Here is a 15,584-nt window from a genome sequence, read left to right as displayed (position 1 = left end):
CCTCCTGCCACATCACTGTGTCAGCTGCTCCTTATTGCTTCTTGTCTTCCCACCCGTGCCTTCTCCCCTCAGCTGCCTGAGACCACTCACTGATAGCTTCTTCCCTCAGGGGCCTCAAGCCAGAGCCCACAGCTTCAGTGATACTCAATCCCCCACCCAGCTGGGGCACTCTTGCGTTGTGCCCCACCAATTGCCACTCCCCGCCCCAGCCTGGGACCACAGCCATCAGGCTGTCCCCCTGACTCGACCTTAGCTATCCTCTGAACTCCAGTTTCCTTGTCTGACCCTGTCTTGGTCTCTGGGTCCCCGGGCCCCACAGTGCACTTGAGTCTCGCCCTTGGGTGTGTGTCTCTGCACTGTGACCTTCCTGACAGCCAGGACCATGTTTTACCCACCTTTGGATCCCCAGCACCTGTGCCTGACCACTGACAACCCTCATCCCGTCACAGGGTATCAGCACCTGCCAGGCATTCAGGCTGAGAGGAGAGCAGGCGTCAGATGGCCACCCAGGCCCCCCGCCTCAAAGGTCCAGCTGAACTGGGAAACCCACAGGCCCGAGCCTCAGGTTCCTGACCAGGAAGCCCACTCACAGGTGATCCCTGCGGACTTCTGGCAGGGTCTGTAGATGGGCCCCCCAGCCCCACTCACCTGCTCTCTGGGTGCTGCTCCTGCAACCGAGGCGGGCGGCCCCCCACCCTGTGCCACACCCTCTGCCACCCCACCTTGGGCACAGGGCACGCATTACCTTTGGTCTGGCTACTCTCCATCGCCCCATCTTGCTGCTTGCCTACAATGGAAGAGGAATGACAGACACGAAGACTTGAGAACATCCACGCCGTCCTGGCACACGCACACAGGACAGGGGAGCACAGACAGCAAGGCCAGAGAGCACAGAGGAAGGCAGGGACAGAGGGGGGAGGGCTCCTCTGATGCCCTGTCACTACCTCTTGGCAAATGGGCACCATGCTCTGGGCTTCCTGACCGAGGCCTCAGCCCTCCAGTGAATCCTTAAAGCCAGCCCTGGACAAACCGTAGGTCATGCGTGGCCAGCAGTGGAAGGTTTCCAAAAAGGCTACCACCATGGGGAATTAGAGCAGCCAGGTGTCTGGTCCCAGGTCTGCCACCTTGAGCAGGGCTCCCCACGCTGGGATGTGCATTGTCCCCTGAGGCAGCACGAGCAATTGACCTCGGTGGTCCCGAGCGCCTACTGGCCTAGACGTCAGCTCTCTGCAGCACAGCCAGCAGTTAGCCCTAGGAGTGTTTTGGAGGGACGAAGAGCGAGACTAGAAACCTGCCAGCTTTGGGTGCCTGCCTGGGTGCTGGGCACCTAGAACTGGAGGGAGCGACAGGGGCGTGGAATGCGCTGGGTCCCAGGTGGCCCTGCGGGGGGTGGCCATTCATGAACGTGCTCTGCCACCACAAAGCCCACAGCTGGGTGTTGGGGACTGTGGCAGTGAGTGGCTTCCCAGGCCAAGGTAACCAGCGCTGGCAGTGAGTCCAGCGCCGTGCTCAGGGTCAGGCTCTGCACCCAGCTCCTCCGGCCTCATCTCTCCCAGGGAATCGTGGGTGGGGCATCAGTTCAAGGAGCTCTTTCTGGGGCCACACCACTGCTGGCCCAGGATCCAGAAATGACTGACCTGGAGCGGGAGGGGCTTGTGTGCTGACCTGTCAGCCAGCACCCAACAGCTCATGTCACTGGGGATCTAGGAACGCAGACAGGGTGCCAGCTGGCTCCTAGGCAGTGGGGTCTAGTCTGGGGGTCCCAGGGAGGAGGGAGAGGACCCCGGCCAGCTGGAGTGGGGTATAGGTTGGTCCCTCTGTGATGGTGGGGAGGTTCAGAGGGGAAGGGTATTTCTGGGGGCCGAGGAGACACCTGTAGGCGCACGGTGACAATACAGTGCAATGAAGTCATTGTGGGGCCACAGAAAGCTTAGAGGCTGCAGACAGGGCCCAGGGAGGCCTCTGGAGGGGGGAGGGAGGTGTGGGATGAGCACTACAGGAAGAGGAAGACAGAAGCTGAGGGAGGGGAGGAGGGGAAGGAGGACACCCCAAGTAGAAGGGTGACTAGGAGTCAAGGCCCGAAGGCAAGAAACAGGTCAGAGGGCGGCAGGCGGGCTGGGAGCACTGGGCTGATAGATGGGGTTAAGAGGCAGCGAGGGCGAGGATGAGGGCCAGGGTGAGGTGCTGGGCGTGGCCACTGCTGTGGCTGGGCCTCGGGCTGAGACCTTGGTGGGGAATTGTGGGTGCTGCTGCCCCTCCCTGGAGCCTGGCCAGCTCTGCTCCCCTCCAGGGTCCCTCTCAGGGTTCCCCTCCTCCAGGAAGCCCACTGGTGAAGGTGCCCCCTCTGATACCTAAGTAGCTCAGCCTAGGGGAGCTGAAGTAGAGAGGAGTCAGAGACCGGGAGGGACCTGGGGGGCACTGGCAGGGTTTTGTCAAGGTCGGAGAGGAGGGGCCCAGAACCCAGTCCTGAAGACCACTGACATCTAAGGGACAGAGCTGGAGGGGAGGAGCCCGTGAAGGAGGGTAGAAGGAGCACCCTGCCAAGCAGCCATCATGGTGTCGATGGAGGAACACCAAGCAGTCAGCGAGGGTTCCCCGGAGGGAAGCCTGGGGACTCCAGCCCAGCCCCGACGGAGGCCCAGGGCTGACCTACACACCACTCGCCTGCCTAGGGACCCTAGTGTGCTCACTGTGGAGAACAGCTAGGCTGAGCCCTGCAGGGAGAGGAGGCTTGGTGTGGCAAAGATGGACAAGGCCCATGGAAGCTTCTAGGCAATAGCTGGTCACGTGCTTCCAGGATCAGGGTAGCCTAGGGCTGGGGACACTAGCACATCCGTCCTTACACTGACCTGCCCCCTTGCTGCCTGTTTTCTGGGTCTAGGGACCCTGACCGGCTGAGGTGGGGCTGGTGGCTGCAGGCTTTCAGCACATGCTCTCTGCACACACGTGTGGCTTCTTTGGACTTCCAGTGTACCTGAGTGAATTCTCTCAGAGGCACACATCTAGAAAATTCTGCTCCCCGCCTGGTTTGACTGCAGGAGCAGCCTGAGGGGTGACCCAGGTTAGAGCAAGAAGAGTCATGAGCTGGTACAGGCCAGAATCAAAGAGGGTAATGGGGCCCCGACTCTGGGATTTGGACTCTGGTATGGGGGTGGCACGGAGGACAGCTCTGTAGTTTTACAAGACCTGCTCTGAGGACTGGAGGAGACACTGGCCGTGCCTGGGGAGGCCAGGGTGGGTACAGAGCTGGGCTCTCAGAACACATCCATCCCTTGACACTGTTTTCCCTTGGGGTGAGGGTCCCCACCCCATCCAAGCTTCCTCTGCCCTGGACATCCTCTGGGGAGTCCAGTTTGTTCTGCTTGGGAACCCTCTACCTCTGGCTGTATGACCCACATTTCCCTGGCTGCCATGTTGGCGGGGCCTTCAGCACCCTACCATGGGGGATGGGCACACCCAAGGGTAGGCACAAGGTCCCCAGCAGCACTCTCCCAAGCCAAGGTGGCTGGCCCCTGTCCCTCCAACCCCATTCCTACCCAGGCATGGTACTTTCCCCACCCTGGTGCCCACTTCCCAAAGCCTTCGAGGAATAGCTGCCCACGGGAAGCTGCGCTTACACAGAACTGGGGGGCCCCTGACCTGCTGGCTCTGGGGCAATGACCCCAGAAGAGGGGCCCCCAAAGGCAATCAGAAGAGAGGATATGGCCTCCCACCCCTGAGGGCTGGCTCTCCCTGCAGCTGGAGCTGGAGTAGGGGATTAGGCCATCAGGAGATGAGAGAAGAGCGAGCAGACTGCATAGAGAGAGGGCCAGCCCCTCATTGGCGCTGGGATCTGGAGGTCACCGTTTCCTTACCTTTCTTATCCTTCTTCTCCTCTTCCTCTCCACCGGCTCCAAGCAAGGTAAAGATGATGCCTGTCTGGGAGTTCACACCAACGGCAGTCACCACCATTCTTCCAGAACCTTCCATGACATGAGTACCTGGCAACACAGAGAGACCAAGACAGGTTCTCCCGCAGGAATCCCAGGAGCAGGGGCTCAGTGTCTGGAGGCCCCTGGAGGCTATGTTGACCCTAAGCCTGGGCTGAAGCCTCATCCCTGGCTTGGAGGGGACCTGGAGGCCCACAGAGGAGCAGGCTGCTTGCCCAGAAGCAAAAGATGAGGTCCTCGGGGCGCCTGGGTGGCACAGCGGTTAAGCATCTGCCTTCGGCTCAGGGCGTGATCCCGGCGTTATGGGATCAAGCCCCACATCAGGCCCCTCTGCTATGAGCCTGCTTCTTCCTCTCCCACTCCCCCTGCTTGTGTTCCCTCTCTCGCTGGCTGTCTCTATCTCTGTCGAATAAATAAATAAAATCTTAAAAAAAAAAAAGGGGAGGTCCTCACAGGGCCCACCTGGGGCCTCTAGGCTTTCTGTCCTGTTTCACACTGCATTTGCCACTGGGATAAACAGTGGGCTAAGCCAAAACCTTCTGGAAAGGGAACACTACCCCCACTGGCTCTGCTTGAGTGTCTGGGCTGGGGAGGAGCCTAGCCAGACCTCACCTCTGGGGCTTTCAACAGGATATCAGGGGCCCTTCGGGGCTTGGAGTACCCATTTCCTTTCCCAGTGGCTCGAGCTACCGCCATCATGCCTCCCACAGGCCGCTCTGGCCTCTTGGGGGGCAAAATCTTCAGACTCTTCGACCAGAAGGGCTACTCAGGAGGCCCCTGGTTGAGGGGATGGCTGGGCCAAGTGGCCCCCAAGGCTCTTGGGTGCCTGCATCCTGGCCTCCCCACAGCCTGGCCAGCGCCCTGAGGCCTCACCTGAGAGCAGCATGGGGTCTTTGTCAGCTGATTTGCGCACGTGGTCTGACTCGCCTGTCAGGGAGCTCTCGTCGATCTTGAGGTCGTTGCCTTGGATGAGCACGCCATCAGCAGGGAGCAGGTCTCCTAAGGCCAGCCAGGCAGCCGGAACCACAGGCTGTGGGTGGTTCAGGCAGCCTTCCTCCCTGCTGCCTACCCCCTGCCCCAGGAGAGGTCTCAAACCCAGGGAGTGGGGCCCCCTTCTTGCAGTCTCCCCTTTTCTGGGGAGGATCCACCCACCCCAGCCCTGTCATCTTGCCCTCCTGCGGCTCTGTCTCCAGCTTGAGCCCCCACCTTCAGCCCCTGCGCCCCCGCAGGTGAAGGCCCATGTGCTCCCGGGGCAGGGGCTGGGGGAAGGCCTTCACTGGGTGCACTCACCGTACTTGACCTGTGCGATGTCTCCCACCACCAGTGCGGCCACGGGGACCTGCAGCAGCTGGCCATCCCGGATGACCGAGAACCTCTGTTCCTGTTCGATGCGGCTCTGCAGGCCCCGGAACTGCCTCTCCTTGCTCCAGTCATTGAAGGCCGTGACCAGCACCACACAAGTGACCGACAACAGGATGGCGGCTCCCTCGATCCAGCCGGCCTCGGCCTCCCCTTCGTCTTCTGCCCCAGCTGACACATTCCCGCATGCTGTGCCCGAGGACAGCAGGGAAGGGTGGGGTGGCGGGAGAGTCATGCTGTGGTCCCTTGCCTCAGGCCCCGTTCCTTCCCTCCTGTCCGGTCCATCCCCGCTCACCTTCGCTCTCCTCTCCGGGCGGCGCATAGAATGAGAGGCCCAGGGAGACGATGGCAGCTACCTCCAGGATGATTAGGGTCACATCCTGCAGGGCCTCCCACACCAGCTGCAGGAAGGTCTTGGGCTGCTTGGGAGGGATGAAGTTCTGCCCATAGATCTGCCTGCGCTTCTCCAAGTCATTGGCATTGTTGGCCAGGCCTGTGTGGTGCAGGGATGGAGAGCAGGGACACGGAAGAGGATGGGCAAGAGCAGCCGCGCGAGGCCCTGTGCCTTCCTGCCCTATTCGTCCAGGGCGCCTGTCCTGCCCTCTTGCCTGAAAACCCCTGCATGGCAGCCGTGCGCTGGCCTGGCGCCGTGGGCCGTTCTGCAAAGCCTGAGGGCATGTATGTGGACGGACAACTCTGGCACCACACAGCACACAACAATGTGGCCGGATCCTTCTCCTCATAGGCCCAGGGATGTCTATGGGCTCTGTTGGCTCCCTTCAAAGGGCAAATGGGAAGGAATGCCATAACACCCCAAATGGGCGATGGGCAGAGGGGACCCGGCTGGGCCAGGGATGGCCAAGTGTCACATGGAGACAGGAGAAGAGAACAGCCAAGACTTTCCCAGGGGTGCAGGGCTTGGTACGAGAGTGCGCCGGAGGGCACAGGGGCAGCAGCCCACTGTCAGCTGGGCCCAGGGTAGTTGACCCCCTGTGGGCCGTGAGTAGGCTGACATGCTCATAGCATCCCTCCAGGGTCCCGAGGAGGAAACTGAGGCCAGGGAGGGAAAGGGCCTCATACCCATGAGTCGGATCTCTTGTTGGCAGCCCAGGACTCCTCTGCTGCCCTGTGCACCTGACCCCAGGTCAGGATGACAGGAGCCTCACAGATGCTAAGCCAGCAAGAGGGGGGCATGGCCAAACTGTGTGTATGGTACACAGAGCCTTTATCATCTGACAGGACCTGGGGGAGGGTCGACTCTAGCAGCCCAAAGACCTTGTCCGTTTTACCCACACTGCTGAGCGTGGGCCTGGCACCCACGGCACTTAGGAGGTGCATGGGAACGATCCCCAGCCCTGTGTTCTCATGGCCTGCCCTCCAGAGACAGCTGGCTCCTTCCTAATGCTGTCCCTAGACCCACTGCAGTGCCAACCTTAAGCTCTGAGCTGGGGGTCGCAGTGAAGGGCAGGGACGGGATGTGGGCTCCTTGCCCTGCACACGCCCTCCCCTACCCCTGTGGGGCTGCATGCGTGGCAGTTGGTGAACATCTATGAGGCTAATGGGATTGCCAGTGACTCACGCTGATGCCAGGGGTCCCCTGGCCACCAGGCAGAGGACAAGGAGGGTGAAGGATGAGGAAGCCTGTCGCAGTGGGGACCCCTTGTGGCCGGAGCAGGTGAAGCACGGTGAAGGAAGGCTGAGGGTCTGAGAGGGGCCTGACCAATAGTTTCAGAGCCCTGGGAGGCCCCTCCACATCCCAGATAAGCTACTGTTTCGGACCTGGGATAAAGGACTCAGAATCGACACCCACAAAGGGGTGAGCTCTGGCATTTGGAAGCTGGGCCCTTCCCTTCTCATTCTTGGGACAACCCACTTCCCACCCAGGCCTGCCCTGAACCTGCTGGGCCTCTGCCTCTAGAGCGCAAGTCCTCTCAGGCCCATGCCTGAAGCCGCCAGAAGCTTCCATGTGGGACTGACATCCAGGCCACCTCCTCCCAAGGCCAGATACCCACTTGGCCACCTTCCCCTGAGGCAGGCAGACGGGACACAGCCCCCGGGGCCCTCCCTCAGCCCTCAGGATATTACTTCCTTCTAGGCCTGCCCCCCAAGTGTCCAGCCCCACACTGACACCTAGTGGACGGACGGTGGCTTGCAGTTCCCAGTCCTGAGGAGCTGCAACTCCTTCGGCGTCCTGAGGGGGCAGGGAGCAACCGGCAAGGCAGATGGGGGGGGGTCCCCAGCCTAGAGGGTGCTCCCCGCCGGCTTGGGATGGCACACAGGACCCCCAGTCCCCAGGCGACTGGAGAGCAAGGAAGTGCCAAGTGGAGTGCAGAAGAACTTGGGAGCAAGGACGGTGGGTGTCCGCTAGGCAGGGAACTATGGCTTTGGGGGAGGGGCAGGCTGGGGCCCACCTGACGTGGAAGGCCTGACAAGAGCCAAAGCCCACAGCTGGCACAGCCCTGGCACATTTCCCCAGCTAGGCGATGATCACATGCTGTGCCCCCCACCTAGCAGAGGGCTGTCCCTGCCCTTCTCCCCTGGGCCTCGTGGTACCTGGGCCCTGCCGGGGCTCAAGTTTCTGGAAGCTACAACTTTCCAGTTGGGTGTCTGGGAGAAGCTCAGCACCTCAGCTCCTAGGGGCTGGGGTCCTAGCTGAGGGCCTGTGCCCGACTCCTGACTGAGGCCTGTGTCTTTAAGCTCTAAGACACATGACATGTGGGGTCAGTACGAGGGAGGCACTTGAACCCTGGCTCTCCCAGACACCTAGGGTTTCCACCATCCCTGCCTGAGAAAGGGCACAGGTCCCCGTGGCACCATAAGTCTGCATCCTGCCTGCCTCATCCCACATGCCAGCTTGGCCCCAAGGGAATCCAGGCCCTTGGGACCCCTTCCCCAGGAGTGAGCTGGCTCCATTCCTTCCTCCCTCCCCCCTCCCTCCCTCTCTCTCTCCCCCTGTCAGCCTGTTCCTTGGCCTTGAGTTGCCCTTGATGCTGGAGCAATGCTTCTCTCTCTCTCTCTCGCCCTATACCAGCCTGAGGTTGTGGCCTTCCTGTCAGGCTTGGGGGTCCCGACAGCCGTTCAGGTACTCCTGTGGAGGCCGGGAGATAGCTGCAGCCCCTCTGGTTCCAAGCATGTGCCTGACCAGCAGGCCCCCAACAGTGGCCCAGGTCCAGGGTGGTGGGGCAGGGGCCGGCTGGTTGGCATGGACACAGAGCAGAGGCCAGATGCCATCAGAATTGGATTAGGTTCCTGGATAATCCGCCCTCTCCTTTCCATGATTGCTGCTAAAGGCCAGACAAGGGGAAGGGCTGGGACCCGGGTCCCTCCAGTGGGCTTACCACTGAGCTTGGCCCAAGACCCAGGTTCCCTGGCTTCTGGAATCCTCTTGGATAGCTACAAAGGCTGAGCCCACTGATGTGCTTATTGCCAGGAACAGACAAAATCTCCTCCCCAGACTCCCCACCCTCCCCAAAGCACCAATCGGCCAGCACACCTGGCCAGGGGATTGACGTGGGGCCTGGGGTGCGGCTTTGGGAGGGGCCCAAAGCCGAGGCCGCTGTGTCCGGGCAGGAGTGGGGACATCTGGGTGAGCACTCCAGGGCTGAGTCAGCACGCGTGCTGGGGGCCAGGGCTCCTGGGCTCGGAGAGGGGAGGGGTAGTCCTCACAGTGCTCATTCTTCAGGACGCAGATCAGGCCTGGCTGGCTCCCTCTGTTGCAGCCTGGCCACCCACCTGGGCACTTGCCCTTCTCCGCGCCCGCCCCCCCACAGGCACCGGGCAAGCTCCAGAGCCGCTGTGGCAGAATCAGGCAGGTTCCCAGGGGCCTTGACATTTTAAATATTTAACAAGGCCTGACAGGCAGAGGGAAGTGCTGCCAGCTGAAGCCCATCTGCTTCCTTTTATCTGCGAGAGGCCAGAGCCCTTGCAGCTCAATGACCCTCCACCCCCAGCCTCCCCCCAGCCCCAAATCCTGCTGGGGGAGGTAAGGAGGAAGGAAGGAGAGAGATCCCCCTGGCCCTGAGCCAACCCTTATACCCCGATAACACCCCACACCCGGCTGGGTCCCTCTAGAGCACAAAGCAAGAGAGACCCAGGCGGCCCTGGGAAGCCCACTTAGGCTTGGAGTTCCTGACCTGGCGGGGTGGGCACCCTCTCGGGTGGGCCATCTCCACCCCTGCTCCAGCCCATGTGTCCCCCACAGATAGATAGGGCCAGGGAGCAGGGGACAAGGGTGATGGCCAGAGCCCTGGGTAGACAAAGTTGTGACAGCTGAGATGTGAGATGATGAGATCAATCACCACTGGCAGAGAACAGGCCTGGCACCGGGCTGGGATGGCCCTAGCAGCCCTGCCAGGGACATGCTAGCAGGGCCAGAAAACACTCGAACTCCTGGAATCTGGGACCAAGCCTGGGTCCTGGTGGTCCCAGCCTCCCTGCAGACCCAGCAGGCAGGACTGGGGAAGGCTGGTGCAGGGTAGGGCAGAGTTTTGCCTCCAGAGCAGGGGGAAAGGGCTTCGGGGCAGAGGCAGGGACCCAAGATGGCAGCCAGGCCTCTACCTCTGGAACCTTCCAGAGGAGGTTCCTCAGCCTTCCTAAGGCTCCCTGCAGCAGCTCTCCTAAGATCTGTAGTGCCTCAGGCTTGCATGTCTTTGGGACACCCTGTGACCAGGGGCACCTCCACTCAGCACTCTGCTTCCCTCACTTTCCAGAGAGAGGCCCCCTGCAGCCCAAGCCCTCAGAGGGCCTGTGCCCTGCACCCTTGCTTCCTCTCCCTGTGCCCCTTAACTGGACATAGGGCTGAACACACAGGGAACCTGGGGGACACAGACAGGGGCCCTGCCTTCCTCCTCCTCTGTGCTGGAAGGCTGCCCCACCCCGTTGCTCAGAAGAGCTTCTGGGGTTTCAGATGGGGGCCCAGCCTGCATGTGCATGCCGACACCATGCTGTCCTCTTCCTTCCCCTTCTCTGTTGCTTGATTTCTGTTTAACCCAAAGAGGTGTGAGAGCAGGGAGCTGCTGATTATGGAGGGGATCAGGCCACAGCTCCTTGAGGACCCCAAGTTACCCAGAGGATGACCTCCTCACCCCACACAGAGCATCTCCTGCTGGGGGGCAATGGGAGATGGCCACCATGGGAGGGCACAGTCAGGGTCAAGAGTGCCTCTAGGAAACGGCTGCAGTAGCACCACCCAGCCCTTGACCAGGATGCCCCTTGAAGACCGGGCAGGGGGTGTCAGATGGCCCATGAGCCTACATCCCTGGCGCACGTGCGTCCCGCGCTGGGGCTCTGCTGGGAGGCTTACCCTCTGTGGGTGAGGTCTTCAGCCTCCTGCAAAGCCCACTGACATCCCCGTAGGCTTCCTGGACCTTCTGCAGCGCCTCGGCTCCTCGGAGCTCCATGAGGGAACGTAGCTCGGCCAGCGTGCACCCAAAGCCGCCTGCGTGGGGGGCCTCCCGCTGCTGCTGGGGCTTGGGGTGGAACTCGATGGAGCTGTTGGCCATGTCGCCCATCCTGCCTGTGGTGCTGGGAGGACAGGGTGCCCGACCTCTTCACAGGTGCAGCCTCGGCTATGGGTGGGTGACCACCGGAGGTCCCAGGGCCTGGGTGAGGTGTAATGGAGGGAGCTGCTGTGGGGAAGTGGCTGAGCACGGACACCTGGGGAGAGGTGAGAAGAATCCAGGGGCGAAGTTGAGACAAAACTGAGGTCTACTCTTCCAGAGCGTTCTCTGCAGATCTGCATTCAGTCTGAGCCATGAGTTGCTGATGGCAAAATTCACCTCCGAGGCTGGCCAGTGGCCCTCATGCCCTGCCAGGCCCACCTGCCAGGCCATCCCCTAGTCCTGCCCAGCATGAGCACCCAAGGCAGGAGGACTTGCCTAGGAGGGGAAGGAGGAAGCCTTAGTGTCTCCTGGAAGGGATCTGCTGCTGCCAGCACCAGCCCAGCTGGGACACGGAGGCTCTAACGGCCTCCCGATCCATCTAGGAACACACACTGAAGCAGTGGCCATGTGTTGGGGTTGAATGGTGGCACAGGTGAGCGGGTTGTCTGTGCCGCAATTCTCCTCTTGTTCGTGCCCCACCTTGAGTGAAAGCTTATGCTCTCCATCATGCTCCCTGCTCTGGCCTGATTAAGACTGGCGCAGTGTGGCCGGCATGCTGTAAAGCCCCTGTGGCTCACAGTTTCAGGCTCGGGGTCCAGGCAGCAGGCCAAGCTATGGACAGGGCCGCCTGGGAGCCAGGTCAAGGCTTAGTGTGCAGGGTGTCTCTGCTGCCCTGAGGGCACCTGGGGGGCTAGGGCAAGGAAGGGAGGTGGCCTGGAGGGAGGGAGTAAGGAGGGAGAAGGAGGGCAGGAGGGGAAAGGGAGAGAGGGAATGGGGGGAAGGTAGGGATAAAGGGAGTAGAAGGGGAGAGGTGGAGGAGAGGGCACATAGGAGAAAGCAGAAAGCAGCCACAGGTCACCGGCGACTCCCCATCACCCTGCCCCACAGTGTGATGCCATCCGCTCCCCTCCACACCCTTCTGCCCTCCAGACAATGGATTCAGGAGCTGCCCAGCACATACACGCATACTGAGAGCGTGAGTGGAAGCATCCCCAAAGGTCAAACTCCTATGACTGAACTTGTCTCAGTGCACATGGCCTTGGCCTTCACAGCAGCAAGAGGCCTCCTGCCAGTATGGCTCAACTGGGCCCAATCCCTTGCCTTTGGGGGGGGGGCTTTGGGCTCCGAAGGATCTTCCTGGAAGCAGAACTTGGCCACTGATTCGGGTTTCTGATTAGAACCGCCCATGGGAACACAACAGCCCAGAGCCCTGTGTCTCTGCTCTGAGGAGATCCCCCACCTCTTCCTCAGAGCCCAGCAGACACCGGCAGTGGGGCTGTACTACAGCCCTCCAGGGACAAGACCAGGGTCTCCGGGAGAAAAGGGCCATTCCCCTATGCCTACCACCCACCACCGAGGGGCCTCAGAACACGTGGGGGCCTTAGTTCCTCTGGACACTGGTGCTGCGTTGTCAAGAAAAAGCACATGTACCCAGGGCAGTCCCCACCCGGGAGGTCTGGGGCGCAGAGAGGCACCTCAGAAAATGCCCATCCAAAGTGGTCCATGTTTTAGAACTTTGGGCACCTAAGTGTTAATCCTCTAGACTCTTTCCACATGGAGCAGCCTTCATTGCCGGAAGATGTGGGAACAAAATGGCAGACAAGAGGATGCACCGTCCTCTCCACTCCCACGCATCTTCCCACTGCCCGTCCTTGCAGTTTGCCGTCTGACAAATCCTTACGGAGCACCTACTATATGCCCGCACTGGCCGTCCATGCTGGGGACAGCGCGGTGACAGGACTGAATGGATTCTTGTGCTCTCTGGCTGGGAGATGGGTACCCAGCAGGTGAGAGAGTTGATGGAGAAAATGGTTTCACCGGGGGTGGGGTCAGGGAAGGCCTCTTGGAAGGGACACATTTGAGAAAGGTGAGCCATCTTCTGGAGGGAGAAGGCAGGTAATGGGATAGGTTGGTGGGAGCAAGGGGCTGCGTCCCATGGGGCCACAAGTGACATAGGCCATCACCAAGCAGAAGGCTGCTGGTGAGGACAGACTGGAGGGGCAGAGGCCAGGACATGAGGGAGGGGCTGCAGTCAGTTGGTCGGTCATCCTGGCCGTGGGGCTGAGGGCAGAGGCGACGCAGGCCGGCCCTGAGCTCAGGGGCGTGTGGAGCAGCAGAGTGCCCAGAACTTAAAGGAAGTGAAGCTTTTGTTTTCATGGCATGTGAGGCAGAGTGGGCTCTTTCTGGGGTGCTATGTGAAGGCACCCCACTCGCCTGGGTGGGCGCAGTGGGAATCACTCTCCAGTTCGCCAGCACAGGAAACAGAGGCTTGGCCGGATGCAGTGAGAGACCTGGGTATCCTGACCTCAGGCCATTTCAGGAGCCACTGGAGGCAGCGATGGCAGCTTTCGACCTCTCTAGATGACCTTGCCTGCTGCCCCCACCCCATGCCTTTGCCCCCACCAGGTTCTTCTCCCCTCCTTTCTCTGTCCCTGAGCACCGCTGCCATGCCCCTCCCTTCCCAGTACGTGGCAACCTGGGGGAAACTCGCAGGGTTGGGCTCTGTGTTCCCAGCCCTCTAGCCTGCTGGCCGCTGGCTGGAGGGGACAGGGTCTGGTTCATCTGTGTAGGCACAGATCCCCTGAGTAGGCCCCAGGCGGACAGCGCTGCTGAGAGAAGACCAACCAACGGGCTGTGTGAGATGTGAGTCCTGGTGGGGGGTGGGGAGGTAGGGGGGGGCATTTAGCAAAAATGTAAGTCAATTGTCCCTGAGCAAAGTCCCCATGCCATGTCAGCCCCATCTGGTAGGCCCCTCCTCCCAGGTTGAGGGGAATGGCCGGCACTCACCCCAGGCTCTGATGCCTCTGGTAGGCAGGCCACTGGCCCGCATTCCAGACCTTCCACTTTGGCCCCAGGGCCCCAGGGGACAGCTGTGTGCCTGCATGGACCCCACAGAGCTGCTGAGGGACTCCCCGGGGTTCCTTCTGAAAGGGAAGCCAGATGAATGATTTTGTTCCTTTGGAACCCTTTTATCTTTTTGGCCTCTACACCCACTTGGAGAAGGCTCCGTTGGAAGGTGCCCAACCCCACCCAGATGGCATTAGAGGGCTCCAGGGGGTGACAGAGTGAATGGTTCAGAGTTGGGTGGGCTCAGGGGCAGATGCGGGGAGACAGCAGTGCGTCCTGGTGGAGGTCACACCCTTACACACCTGCTCATGCCCAAGGCACAGTCTTCTCTTTGCCCTACCCCCCAAAAAACAGGGCTCCCTGAAGGTGAGCTCTGTCCTCTCCTCCTGTTCCCTACTCCTGCCCCCAGCGTGGCCCTGCCCTTGATTAAGCAACAGCAGTGGCCCAGACAGCCACACAGGGTCCTTGAGCTGCTCCTAATTGGTGTGCTGTCATCACTGCGGCCTACTGGGCCTGTGGTGACTCATGGTAAGGGAACTGGGCAGGGAGGCGAGGCCTGACCTTCTGTGGGACACAGAGCACTCCTGCCCTCACCACTGCCTCTCAGCTGGCCCTGCCGCTCCTCTGCACTTTAGCATCCCCTGGCACCCCGCCTGCAGCTGGGGCCTGCTCCCTCTCCCTCAGCCCCCACCAAGCAGGCCCCACATCTCCATCTACCACCTCATCGGTTTCCCTCCATTTGGGAAGCTTGTCACCACCCTGCTCTGGGTCACCACTTTCCCTGGTTCAGGTGCTGCCACTCTCTCTGCCTCCAAGCTGCACTGGCTTCTGGAAAGCCACACGCCCTGTTTCTGCCGGTACCGCACACTGGTGTGCCCGTGGCAACACGCACCCTGGCGCATGGCCTTGCCAGCTCCAAGCCCTCCAGATGCACCCTGCAAACCTTCTGTCCTCTCTCCACCTGATGACCTCTGACAAATTTGAGTGGCAACTAAATGGAACATTCTCCACAAAGTCTCTGCCAAAATTGATCGCTGCTGAGTCTGTAATCCGGCGGCTGTCCCTATTCCACTCTGCTTGGCACTGCAGTGACCTGTGAGCGTGTCTTCCCCGCTCTCAGGGTCGTAAGCTTTTTGAGATATGTGGTTACTGAACTGGCCGGAAGTCCACCACACGGTCAGCCCTGGGTGGGGACGGGGGCCTGGAGGAGTGAGTGAACAGAGGCCTGGCTGGTCAACGAAGAGCTGGGGGTCTTTTTTTTAAAATTTTTTATGGGGGATCACCAACCTGGAGAGCATGAGGGAGAGCATCAGGTTGAAGGGCAGGTCTCGGGGGAGCCCTTTAGTGAAAGACAGTGCTCACGCTAACCTTCCTGCTCTTCATTCACTCTATAGGCAATAGGGCAGACAGGAGCCATCAGTTAAGTCAAAGTCTGTCTTGTATGACTGTTGGCTGCTGTAGATCAAATGGCACATACTATTGTTTTTCTGGGTTCTCTCTAAGCCTGGGCAATTGCCTCCCTCATTCTGAATAAGGACAGTAGCCATCACTAGAATGGCCAAGAACAGAAGTGACCGGGCCGATCAGTTCTGTAGGCCTGACAGAGACTTTATGGCCTGGGCTGGCTGCCTAGAACGGTTTGTAGGCACTAAAAGTGCAGGGAACGTACCATTTTGGTACTCTTTCATCTTTCAGACCTTAATTGGCTTAATTGAATTGCAAACCTCCACAGAGAGGGACTCGTGCCTTCTGATATTTGCTCCATCCTGGCATTGACCTGACAAGAAACCAGGAGTCCTCGTCCCCTCTGTACCTGCCCTCCCTGGCCACTTCTAATCAGGTTTGGGGG

At 60.5% G+C, this 15,584-nt stretch overlaps 1 protein-coding gene across 4 annotated transcripts in view; it reads right to left on the bottom strand.

Annotated features, from left to right (window-relative positions):
* The window catches only part of ATP2B3 (ATPase plasma membrane Ca2+ transporting 3), a 45,018-nt gene extending 33,858 nt beyond the window's left edge, over window positions 1-11,160 (bottom strand). For 2 of the 4 annotated variants that reach the window (XM_034649275.1, XM_034649276.1), the window contains exons 1-6: window positions 10,591-10,798; window positions 5,584-5,781; window positions 5,220-5,477; window positions 4,803-4,928; window positions 3,855-3,980; window positions 746-787 (exon numbers count right to left, since the gene is read on the bottom strand). In XM_034649275.1, coding sequence (XP_034505166.1) covers window positions 746-787; window positions 3,855-3,980; window positions 4,803-4,928; window positions 5,220-5,477; window positions 5,584-5,781; window positions 10,591-10,798 — 958 coding nt within the window. Of the gene's footprint in view, window positions 1-745; window positions 788-3,854; window positions 3,981-4,802; window positions 4,929-5,219; window positions 5,478-5,583; window positions 5,782-10,590 lie in introns of all 4 variants that reach the window. The other 2 variants (XM_034649277.1, XM_019809775.2) reach the window with 2 other exon arrangements.
* Window positions 11,161-15,584: the final 4,424 nt, after the last annotated feature.

This window comes from Ailuropoda melanoleuca, chromosome X, assembly GCF_002007445.2.
Source record: "Ailuropoda melanoleuca isolate Jingjing chromosome X, ASM200744v2, whole genome shotgun sequence".
NCBI classification, from domain to species: Eukaryota; Metazoa; Chordata; class Mammalia; order Carnivora; family Ursidae; genus Ailuropoda; species Ailuropoda melanoleuca.
The sequence above is the reverse complement of the archived record's forward strand: the minus strand, read 5'-3'. Positions and strand labels throughout refer to the sequence as shown.